The 11587-nt window shown below is 39.8% G+C and overlaps 2 protein-coding genes across 2 annotated transcripts; one reads left to right on the top strand and one right to left on the bottom strand.

Annotated features, from left to right (window-relative positions):
- Positions 1–4701: 4701 nt before the first annotated feature.
- On the top strand, positions 4702–5052 carry LOC133832404 (uncharacterized mitochondrial protein AtMg00820-like). Its single transcript, XM_062262753.1, has one exon. The coding sequence runs from the start codon at positions 4702–4704 to the stop codon at positions 5050–5052; it is 351 nt and encodes a 116-aa protein (XP_062118737.1).
- Positions 5053–6984: 1932 nt separating this feature from the next.
- LOC133830655 (pentatricopeptide repeat-containing protein At5g66520-like) lies at positions 6985–9439 on the bottom strand. Its single transcript, XM_062260674.1, has 2 exons — positions 9130–9439; positions 6985–8925 (listed from the first exon to the last, which is right to left on the bottom strand). Exons 1-2 carry the CDS (start codon positions 9153–9155, stop codon positions 7239–7241), a joined length of 1713 nt encoding a protein of 570 aa, XP_062116658.1. The 5' UTR covers positions 9156–9439; the 3' UTR covers positions 6985–7238.
- Between the last annotated feature and the right edge of the window lie 2148 nt (positions 9440–11587).

Below are 11587 nucleotides of genomic sequence, written 5' to 3' on the forward strand. Positions count from 1 at the left end.
TGAAGTCAATTTATCTGATGAATCTGCTGGCAATGGCAAGATGTCGAGATCGTATTGCTCAAGCTATGTGGACAACTTATAATAATAGAAATTAGTCAACTATATTTTATTACTAGAAAATAATTTTAGTATTCAAATTGTGTTTATGGGGACATATTGTAGGGTAATGGTGGTTTTCTATCTACTTTAGATTAAATATTTTATTTAAAATTTATTTAGGTATTAAAAAATTTCATATTTTTTTTAAGCATTATAAAATTTTATTAATATTTTACTTGTAAAAATTATTTAGATATTAAAATTTCTAATTATATTTTTTCAAACAATATGATATTTTGTTAATTTATATGGAAATTAACAACATTATAACTAAGTTAGATTAAATATGTATGTGATATGTCACTTTTTTATTAAAAAAACATAATAATAAATATTAAAATAATTCATGTAAAAAAAATTTGTTTTCTAAAAATTGCTTGTATTTTTATCATCCAAACATGTTTTTGGTTTTTTGGTTTATGAAACTGTTTATAGAAAACATTAGCCAAATAACATTACATTTTGAAAACTACAAAAACTGTTTTCTATTATCATTTTTGAAAACACAATTTTGAAAACAGAAAACATAAAACAATGCCAAAAACCCTCATTGTTTTCTAGTTCTTGATTTCGATCTTGATCTTTGATCATGATAGTTGCCTTTGTGATTATTTCCTCTGTAATTGCTAGTACTTGTCTTGTAATTTCCATGCTTGTGATCCCTTTTCTCCGATCTTCCTCATGCAAACAAACCCTCTCCAGTGCCATCAATTCTTACTTCAGCTTTCTTTTGTGTTTCTTTCGAATTGAGGGCTGCCTTTACTTCAGTAAAGGTTAAGGCGTCTTTCCCATATAGGATTGTGTCTACAAAGTGTTCATATGATTTTGGCAATGAGCTAAGTAATAAAATACCCTGACCTTCATCATCAATCTCCATTCTTGTATTTGTTAGATTCAAAATAATCTTGTTGAATTCATCAAGATGTCTTTTGAGTTCCTTTGATTCATCCATTTTGAATGTATACATTTTCTTCTTCAAGTACAATTTGTTTTGCTAGAGATTTCATCCCCCAAACTCGGTAGTATCAAACTGTGTGCCTTAGTTTGAAATTATTGTTGTTTCGTCTTATCTTCATCGAGTTCTACCAATGCTTTGCTATTAATTGTTTCAGCCACTCCTTGACAAACTATCGTAGCCTTCATCTTGATTCTCCAAAGGCCAAAATCATTGTCACCTGTGAACTTATCAACTTTGAACTTTGTGGCTGCCATTTTCTTGATGATTCTTGATTCTTATTCAGTGTTCTTGAACCAGCTACAGACCTGAGCTCGTGATAACACTTGTTGTGAATGTAATCACCTCAGCAAGAACAAATAACAAGAACCAACAAACATAAATCAATATGAATCAAAGTGAAACTTAAAACAGAATCAAAGATTGAAACAATGAGAATAAGAAACAATCAATCAAACACAAAACTTACGTGGTTCAGTACTTCTACATCCACGGCAAAACAGCCACTAAGGCTAGAGTTTTATTGCAAAACAGTAATGCACAATCACCAATACACAGAAGGAGACTTGCTCCAAAAAAAAATCACTCCACACAAAGATCTCTTTCTATCTCAACTTCTAAGTAGCTTTACAACACAGAAAACTTCACTCTATACTTCTAAGACTACAAGTTACCATGAGGAGTACTAAGTGTGTCTATTTATAGACATTAACCCATAATTATGCATTGTATTAATTTGTTTTCCTCTCTTTCTATTATGTTTTGTGTATATGGACAGGTGTCCTATTCTTGTTACAATGGTCCCCTCTTGTACCCTGTATAATATCTGTACTATAATGAGAATGACTCAAGGAATATCAACATATTATTATATTCCTTATAACATGGTATTAAAGCCATAACGGTTCTTTTCATGGCGTCCGAACTCAGTACGAGGTCTACCACCCCACCAGTACACAACACCTTCCATGACCCATTGGTCTCATCTTCGGCACCACCAGTCACACTACCCCACCACAACCTGTTCCTTCTTTTTTTTTCTCAGCCCCAACTTTAATCTAATTTCCCTTCTATTAGCCAAACACTCTCCATTAAACTTGATGACACAAACTATCTTGTTTGGAAAATGCAAATGCTCAATATAGTTATCGCCAATGGGTTGGACAGCTACCTTGATGGAACAATGGTCTGCCCTACATAGTTTCTTCCCGAGTCATCTCAACCTAATCCTGAGTTTGTTTCTTGGCACCGCTTTAACAGGTTACTCATGAGCTGGTTGTATGCCTCACTCTCAGATGGTATGCTCGGCCAGATCGTCCATTTTACTACCGCTGCTGAGATCTGGTCCTCCCTCGCGCACATTTACACCACTGCTTCCTCTGCTCGGGTTTTAGAGGTTCGCACCACCTTTGAGACCATCAAGAAGGAAGGGCTCTCGGCGTTTTCCTATTTGCAGAAACTGAACTCCCTTTGCAACACTCTGGCGTCGCCCGGGGACCCTGTCTAGTCCCAGAACCATTTGATTTACCTATTGAACGGTCTCGGCATGGAGTACAATGCCTTTGTTACCTCGATTCAAGCTCGCTTCCCCAAACCCACCATCGAGGAGGTCCACTCGCTGCTTCTTAGCTACGATGCATGCCTTGAACGCCAATCTACTGCTACCTCCCTTAGCTCCCTTCAAGCCAATTTTTCCAATCTCACCTTACCCAAATCCAAACCTCATTCTCAACCTTCTCCCCTTTCCTCTCCGTCCCAATACCCACATCGCTCGTCTTCACGCCCCTCATACCAACCTTCTTCCTCTTCCCCTCGACCCTCTCAGCCTCGGCTCCCATCACCGCACCCTCCATTCCCACATGGCCCTCGTGCTTTCCGACCTCCCAAATGCCAGATCTGTTTTAAGATTGGTCATTACGCCAATGCTTTTTTTCACAGGTCCAACCTTAGCTTCCAACCCCCATAGCACTCTCCTAGACCATATCATGCCTATTTTTCTCACCACACTCCTCATACCCCGTCTCCTCCTCCAACAACTCATGGTGTTGACTCTGATCCACACTGGTATATGGACTCCGGGGCATCTCATCATTTCACACCGGACCTTAACTTGCTTGAGTCTCCTCAGTCGTTCCATGGTGGTGACCAAATTACTTTGGGCAAGGGTAAGAGTACCTCTATCTCTCATGTTGGCTGTCCTTATTTACCTGCATATAACTTTGCTCTAAAATTGTCCCAAGTCTATCACTCCCCTGCCTTATCCAAAAACTTGTTAAGTGTTTCCAAACTCTGTTATGATAATCAAGCTTATGTCGAGTTTCACCCCACTTTTTTCTGTGTTAAGCACCAGGGCAGTCACAAAATCCTCCTCAAAGGAATCCTTGATCAGGGCATTTATCGTGTCTCCTCTCCTCCATCGCTTCCTTCCATTGCCAGCATATCCCCACAGCTCCATCTCTCCACCAACTCTTCTCCTCCTCTGTGGCATTCTCGGCTAGGCCATCCTGCTCCAGTTGTTCTTTCTAAAGTTTTTTCTCTATGTAATCTTTCCTTTTCTAAACATGAATGTATTTCCTTTTGTACTTCCCGTCAGTTAGCAAAGTCTCACCGACTTGCTTTTCCTTCTTTTGTATCTCGGGCTTCCATGCCCTTTGAATTAATACACTCCGATCTTTGGGGTCCTTCCCCTGTTATTGCAATTACTGGTGTCAAATATTTTGCATTATTCATAGATGATTATACGCGTTTCACATGGATTTATTTACTCAAGTCTAAGGATGAAGTATTTTCTGCTTTTCATACTTTCAAAGCCATGGTTGCTACTCAATTTAATGGTGTTATCAAACGTGTTCGTACTGATTGGGGTGGGGAATTTCGCACTCTTTCTTCTTCTTTTTCCGCTCTTGGTATACATCATGAACTCTCCTGTCCTCATACGCCCCAACAAAATAGTCGGCTGGAACGCAAAAATCGACATGTTGTTGAAGTTGGCTTGACCCTTAACCCATGCGTCCATGCCTCTTCATTTTTGGCCTTATGCTTTCAGTACAGCTGTGTACCTTATCAATTGTCTCCCTACCCGTGCACTCAACTCTCTCAGTCCTTTTCAAGCCTTGTACAACAAACTCCCTTCCTATGCTCATTTTCGTGTGTTTGGTTGTGAGTGTTTTCCCTTTCTCCGTCCTTAGAACCATCACAAGTTAGAACTTCACTCTGCTTCTTGTGTTTTTCTTGGCTATAACAACCATAAAAAAGGTTATCTTTGTCTCAATCCCTCATCACGGCATTTGTATGTCACTCGTCATGTTATTTTCAATGAAACTTGTTTTCCATTTTCTTCTCTTCCTTCCACTCCTGTCCCTGTTGCCAAACCCCACGCTGTTATCCATTGCCTTCCTTTCCCACCTTCCCAACTGTCTCCCCCTAATCCACCTCGTCCTCCTCCTTCTGTTCTAGCCTCTGTTAGCTCTCCTTTGATTCCTGCCCACCCTTCTACACCCACTGTTTCTTCTTCTTCTCCTACTGTTTCGGCCTCCACTCCCTCTAGTTCTTCTTCCTCCTCCTCGTGCTCTCCTCCCCCTATTCCATTGTAGGATAATTTGCATGGACCCCACGAGCCTACTATTCCCCCTTTTAATTTACACCCTATGGTTACACGTGCTAAATCAGGCATACACAAGCCTCGTTTGTTTTACAATGTGGCTGCAGGTACCCCTATTGAACCCTCTACCTACCGAGAGGCTAGCAAATATGATGAGTGGAACCATTCGATGCACACAGAGTTTACTGCTCTTCAATCTCAGGGTACTTGGTCTCTTGTTCCATTTCCAGCAAATTGCAAAGTTATTGGTTCTAAATGGGTTTATCGCATTAAACTCAAAGCTGATGGTTCAGTTAACCGTTACAAGGCGCGTTTGGTAGCCAAAGGGTCCCACCAAACTCTTGGCTTGGATTTTCATGAAACATGCAGCTTGGTTATCAAGCCCACTACCATTTAGATTGTCCTCTCCTTGGCTGTTTCTTTGCATTGGCCTATCCAACAACTCAACATCCAAAATGCCTTTCTCCATGGGGACCTCACCGAGACAGTTTATATGTCCCAACCTCAGGGGTTTGTGGACTCATCTCGGCCTACTCACGTCTGCAAGCTCTCCAAATCCATTTATGGTCTCAAACAATCGCCCCGTGCCTGGTTCCTTAAATTGAGCACTGCTCTACTTGACTGGGGTTTAGTCGCATCAAAGGTCGATTACTCCATGTTCATTTACACCACACCATCTGTTATGCTTGTTCTTCTTGTGTATGTAGATGACATTATTGTCACTGGTTCCTGCTCTTCAACTATCACTCAGATGCTGTCTTATCTCCACACTAAGTTTGCGGTTAAGGACCTTGGCCCGCTACATTTTTTCCTTGGTCTTCAAGTCCATCGGTCTTCCTCTGGTCTGCATTTATCCCAAACTAAGTACATACAAGATTTACTCTCCAAGACCGGGCTTCTTGATTCAAAACCAGTCAACACTCCCATTGCTCTTGGTCCTTTATCTCTTTATGATGGCAATCCTTTACCCGATGCCACTGAGTATTGCAGCCTTGTGGGAGCTTTGTAATATTGCACTTTTACTCGGCCTGACATTGCTTACCCTGTCAATAAACTATGTCAGTTCATGCACGCCCCCATTGATGTTCACCTCATTGCTGCCAAAGGAGTCTTACGTTATTTGAAGGGATCTGCTCACCTTGGCCTTTTTCTACAGCCGGACTCCAATTTTTTGCTTCAGTGTTACACTGACGCTGATTGGGCTTCCTGTCCGGATGACCGTCGCAGCACAAGTGCATATTGTATTTTCTTTGGTATGAACCTTGTCTCATGGTCTTCTGCAAAACAAAAAGTTGTTTCTCGGTCAAGCACCGAGTCTAAGTATCGGGCGCTAGCCAATGGAGCCTCGGAACTTTCCTGGATCTCTTCTCTTCTCTCTGAACTTGGTGTTCCTCTCTCCTCTGTTCCTTCTTTGCACTGTGATAATTTGAGTACGCTGCACATTGCTTCCAATCCATTTTTACATGCCCGCACCAAACACGTTGAACTGACTACCATTTTGTTCGTGAACGCGTCAATCGTCGCTCTCTCTCGCTGGTGTTCACTCCTTCTGCTGAACAAGTTGCTGATAGTCTCACCAAGCCACTGGTTGCCTCTCATTTTCATGAGTTGAGGACCAAACTCACTGTTCTTCCTAGCCCATTGAGTTTGAGGGGGGATATTAACCCATAATTATGCATTGTATTAGTTTGTTTTCCTCTCTTTCTATTCTGTTTTGAGTATATGGACAAGTGTCCTATTCTTGTTACAATGATCCCCTCTTGTACCCTATATAATATCGAGTTTGAGGGGGGATATTAACCCATAATTATGCATTGTATTAGTTTGTTTTCCTCTCTTTCTATTCTGTTTTGAGTATATGGACAAGTGTCCTATTCTTGTTACAATGATCCCCTCTTGTACCCTATATAATATCTGTACTGTAATGAGAATGACTCAAGGAATACCAACATATTATTATATTCCTTATAACAATAGACAATTACAAGTCTGCCCGACCAATAGGGAACCCAACCAACTTATCAGCTTATGCTGATGTGTCTTCCACGTGAGATGTTACTTGAGTGATTGAACCAATCACAACAGATGGAGTGAAATTCTTGAAAGCTATTTGGTTTACATATTTGTCTACAGGCTTTATTGAAAATAATGATACTATAGTAGATAGGAGGGGAAAAAACATAAAAGATTACACTATTAAGGGATACTTGCATTGATTTACAAGTGCATTCGACAGTTGAGAAAGGTTCTGTTTTGCTCCATGTTTCAAGGACTAACAAGCATATTACATTGTATACGCAAGTCTCTAAAAGAAAGAAACTAAGAAATGTAAAAAAAGAATGTAAGAGTGAAGAGCATGTCATCAGCTTAGTTATTTGGATTGATGAATACAACACGAGTGGATGTAAATCCGTACTGGAGCAATATTTTGGACAAAACCTCAACAACCATGTTGGCTGATGGCAACTCAAGCAAGTTCGGGTTTTTACATATTATGTAAAATGGTACATCATAACTATCCATTGGGGTCAAGTACAACCTCAATGGATGCTCTAATGTTAGCAAGCAAAAAGATCTTATACCTCAATATTCTTCAGCATATAAGGGCATATCTCTTGAGTTCATTTTGTAGATCTCATCAAGCATTTTATAGATAGAAGAAGCATGCCTATGAGTCATGTCACCAGCAACAAAATCATGAATAATGCCATCGATCTGAATCCAACTTCGACCTGGAGGCTTTTTCACACCCATCTGGACCATCTTTTGTCTCACAAAAGCAACATCTAGCCACCTTTCAGCAGCTGCATACACATTTGACAGAAGAACTAGATAGCCTGCGGCTTGGTCAGAATTGAGCTCAACTGATAGTTTTTTAGCAATATTCGATGCAAGCTCAGCATTTTTATGAAGTCTACAACCACCTAAAAGAGCACCCCAAATAGCATCATTTAGCTTCATTGGTATAGTCTCAATAAGCCTCATTGCTTCATCGAGGAAGCCAGCACGGCTCAAGAGATCAACCATGCACCCGTAATGCTCAATCCTTGGGCTGATTCCCATAGTTTGAGTCATGAATTTGAAAATATGGCGGCCCTCATTAACTAGTCCACCATGGCTGCAAGCACAAAGAGCTCCAATGAAAGTAATCTCGTCAGGTCTTTCTTCTCTCTTTCCTGAGCTTAACATCGTCCAAAAGACATGGAGGGCTTCATCCCCACGACCCTGTTTTGCAAACCCACTGATGATGGTTGTCCATGAAACAGTATTTCTTTTTGGCATCTTTTTGAATACTTCATATGCTTCGTCAATTACCCCACAACTAGCATACATGTGAATAAGAGCATTGTTCAACGAAACCAAGAATGGCTGGTTTTTCACACGCGACGCTTCTTCAATGCCCCAGTGAATCCATCTTCCCAATTCCAAATCACCTAACACAGCACATGCCGATAATGCTGACACTAGAGCCACTTGGTCCAACTCCATATCTGCTCTCCTCATCCGTTGAAACAGAGACAGAGATTCTCTAGATTTCCCATTTTGGGCACACCCCGCCACCATGGTCGTCCAAGAGACGACGTTTCTCTCCGGCATTTCGCTAAAAATTCTCCTTGCTCCGTCGATATCGCCGCACTTAACATACCCCTTAAGTAAGGAATTCCAGCTCACAACATTCCTCTCAGGCATATCATCGAACGCTCGGCGTGCACATTCAACACGATTACCTCCTCCGCCAACCGCATAAAAATTCACCAAATTTGTTTGAACAAAGAGATTAGAGCAATACCCATTTGCGAAAACTCTCCCGTGAACCTGTTCCCCTTCTCTAAACAATCCCGACTTCGCACATGCATTAAGAAGAAACGAATACGTATACCCATCTGGCTTAGCTTCAGTCTCCACCATTCGATTGTATAATTCAACTGATTTTCCAGGGGTTTCGCTTCGACCATATCCTCTGATTATTTGGTTCCAAATACCAGTGCTTGGCTTCTCAACATTTTCAAAAACAGTTAGCGCAGGCTCAAGATAACCAGAATAAACGTAGTAAAATAGTAGCTTAACAAGAAGGAAATTTTTCTTGGTGAAGCCATTAACGAGTATCTGGGTATGAATCTGTGTAAGCTTTCTTATGGAGTTACAGCGCTCAAGTAGATTGAAGAGATTTTGTGGATGCGAATGACTAATTGTTGATAATGCTTTGGGCAGACCATCGACTTGAAGTAACATTTGAGAGATTTGTAAATCAGCACCATACATGCAGATACTATAAAAGTCTAAAAAAACCACCTCTTTATGTCGAATAAAATTTTAGGATGTGTATAATATAAATTTCAAACAAATTTAAAATTTAAAATTATAATTTTCTTTTAAAATTATATGGTACAAATTAGAGATATTACAATGAGTACAAACATGTTATGAACTCCAAAGTTCTTCATTAGCATTTTCAAGTCGAACACAAATCTACCTGCAGGGATACTTCAACATGACCATGGGGAAATGAGTATTGAACAGCTCAGCTCACAAGAAGGGAGATCGGCAACACCATAGGAAGGGACATCAGCTACCACCATAAAGGCTCACCAACGGACATACTTCAGCATGACTCTAGGGAAAGAGTTTCGAGCAACTCACAAGAAAGGGGATGAGATTAGCAGCACCACCATACCAGGGGACATTAGCTGCCACCATGAAGGGGACAATATATAATATGTACATAATATATGTTTTTTTTGGGTTTGGGAGGGTTTGAACCCCAACCTTAACTTTAGTGACGAGGCCCCTACCACCCCGACCTAAGAGTGATAGGCAAATATATATTTTTTAAACAATTCAAAATTGTATTATAAAATGAGTAATGATATATGTACTCACATATTAGGCCTGATGTGGTATTGTTGTATCATCTAAGTTTTAATAAAATCATTTATTTATAAAACAACTCCATTATATTTTTGAGTAATTATATATGCATTCACATGTTACACCCATTTTTTACACCATCCGATGTGGCAGTTCTACATCATCCAAGTTTTAATAAAATCATTTATTTATAAACACAATCCCATATTTTTTTTACAATTTCTTTTAGACCACCAATTCTTCACACAATACTATTATGTCTTTTGAACTTCTTGAATACTCTATTTCATTATACAAACTTTCTCTCACATTTTTTTTCATTCTCTTCATTCAGAACACAGTAAAGCATGAATGATACGTATTTTTCAAGCATGAACAATTTTGGTGGTGAGCTTTTCAAGTTTCTAATCTGATTTTTTTTTTTTTTTTTTTTGTATTGTTCTTGGTTCTGTAGATTGTTCTCTTACAAATTTGATGAAATTGTATAACAGTCAAACATACAGCTTTAAATTACACTTCTCTTTTTATAAGCATGATTTTTCCAAACTATATGATTGTGCTTTAGTTGTATGATATTAAACTGAAAGTTCTTTATGCCTAAGCTCAATGCCACCATGGGAGTTAACTGGGTGTCCAAATTCATTAAGGAGGGGTGTTGGGACGAGGCCAAGTTGCACACCTGGTTCCACCCTTGTGAGGTTAGGCGCATCCTCAACATTCCTCTCTCTCGGGAGGATAAAGAGGATTCGTGGATTTGGGAAGAGGACCCCTCAGGATCTTCACTATTCGCTCGACTTTACAGATTGCAACTCATGGTAGAAGTGCGTGTGAAATATGGCCCCAAATTTGGAAAAGCAAGATCCATGATAGGCATAAGATCTTGTGGTGGTAGATTGTGATGGACGTCCTTCCTTGTAAGGTAAAACTAGCAGGTTTTTGCATGGTATTGATATGAAATGCATCCTTTGTAACCAAGTAGAAGAAGATACTTTCCATCTATTCAGGTTGTGCCCAATCTTTGCAAAATTGTGGATTCTGAATTGTTGGAGCCTTAGAGCTAAAATGTTGAGTTTATCTAGTTGGAAGGAGTGGTTCCGATTCCTTGGTAATTGTTCTAACATACTTTCCACGCTCTCCTTCAATAACCTCATGCTAAGAGCTTCATCGATAGTTTCTATGATATGGAGGGAAAGAAACTCAATAGCTCATGGCGATCCCGCTTTGCCATTTGACAAGCTCTGCGAGTTACGTAGTAGACACATTGAAGAATGGGGGTGTTTTGCATGAAATGGAACAAGACCTTCGTTGGTCAAATCCACCCCATGGATGGATTTGTTTCTCAATGGATGTGGTGATTACAGAGTTTGGAACGTATCTGACGGCTCTTGGGCGTGATAGCAAAGGCAGCATAATTTATGTAGTGGTTGACAAGGTCCCTCAAATAGATCCATTGTTGATGGAGGTTTCTGCACTAATTCTGGCAACTAGAGTGGCAACGGAGTTGGATCTTGATGTAGTGGTGTTTAAAAGTGACTGCGCTTGGGCTGTAGATTCTTTTAAGGTTAAGGGCGAAATGATATCAACTTTGTTGGAGGACCTTGCGGTGCAATTCAAAACTCATAGTAAACAACTGAAGCTTTGGCAAGTGACCAAAATCCTGAGGGAATCCAATTTTGCTGTGCACAATCTAGCAACGGTTGCTAGGAAGAATCAATGGGTTGTCAAAGTTGATTGGAAGAGGCTGAACAGGGAGATCTTCAATGATTATAAGGCTTACTATTGTAAAGACCCAAACTTACAAGATCAAAATAATGCGGAAAATCACATTTTAAAATTTTAATAGTCTCCAAAAATCCACATAAAAAAAACTTTTAAAAAGTCGTGTGCGCAAACTTAGACAATTACATTGTTTTCGTCAACTTAAACATTTGTTTCGAATAAAAAGAAATAGTGCCCATAAAAAAAGAGTTTCCCAAAAGCCATTTCCAAAAAGAACAAAATCCCAAAGGTCGGGCCACATGTACACGTCGACAAGCAGACTCCAGCGCTCACTGCTGCACCTT

The sequence above is a fragment of the Humulus lupulus genome, chromosome 4, assembly GCF_963169125.1.
Source record: "Humulus lupulus chromosome 4, drHumLupu1.1, whole genome shotgun sequence".
NCBI classification, from domain to species: Eukaryota; Viridiplantae; Streptophyta; class Magnoliopsida; order Rosales; family Cannabaceae; genus Humulus; species Humulus lupulus.

Coding starts and splice junctions, on each gene's coding strand:
- LOC133832404 (XM_062262753.1), top strand. CDS start 4,702: ATGGTTACACGTGCTAAATCAGGCATACACAAGCCTCGTTTGTTTTAC.
- LOC133830655 (XM_062260674.1), bottom strand. CDS start 9,155: ATGGTCATGTTGAAGTATCCCTGCAG. Junction 8,926..9,129: donor ATGTTGAAGTATCCCTGCAG/GTAGATTTGTGT, acceptor AGACTTTTATAG/TATCTGCATGTATGGTGCTG.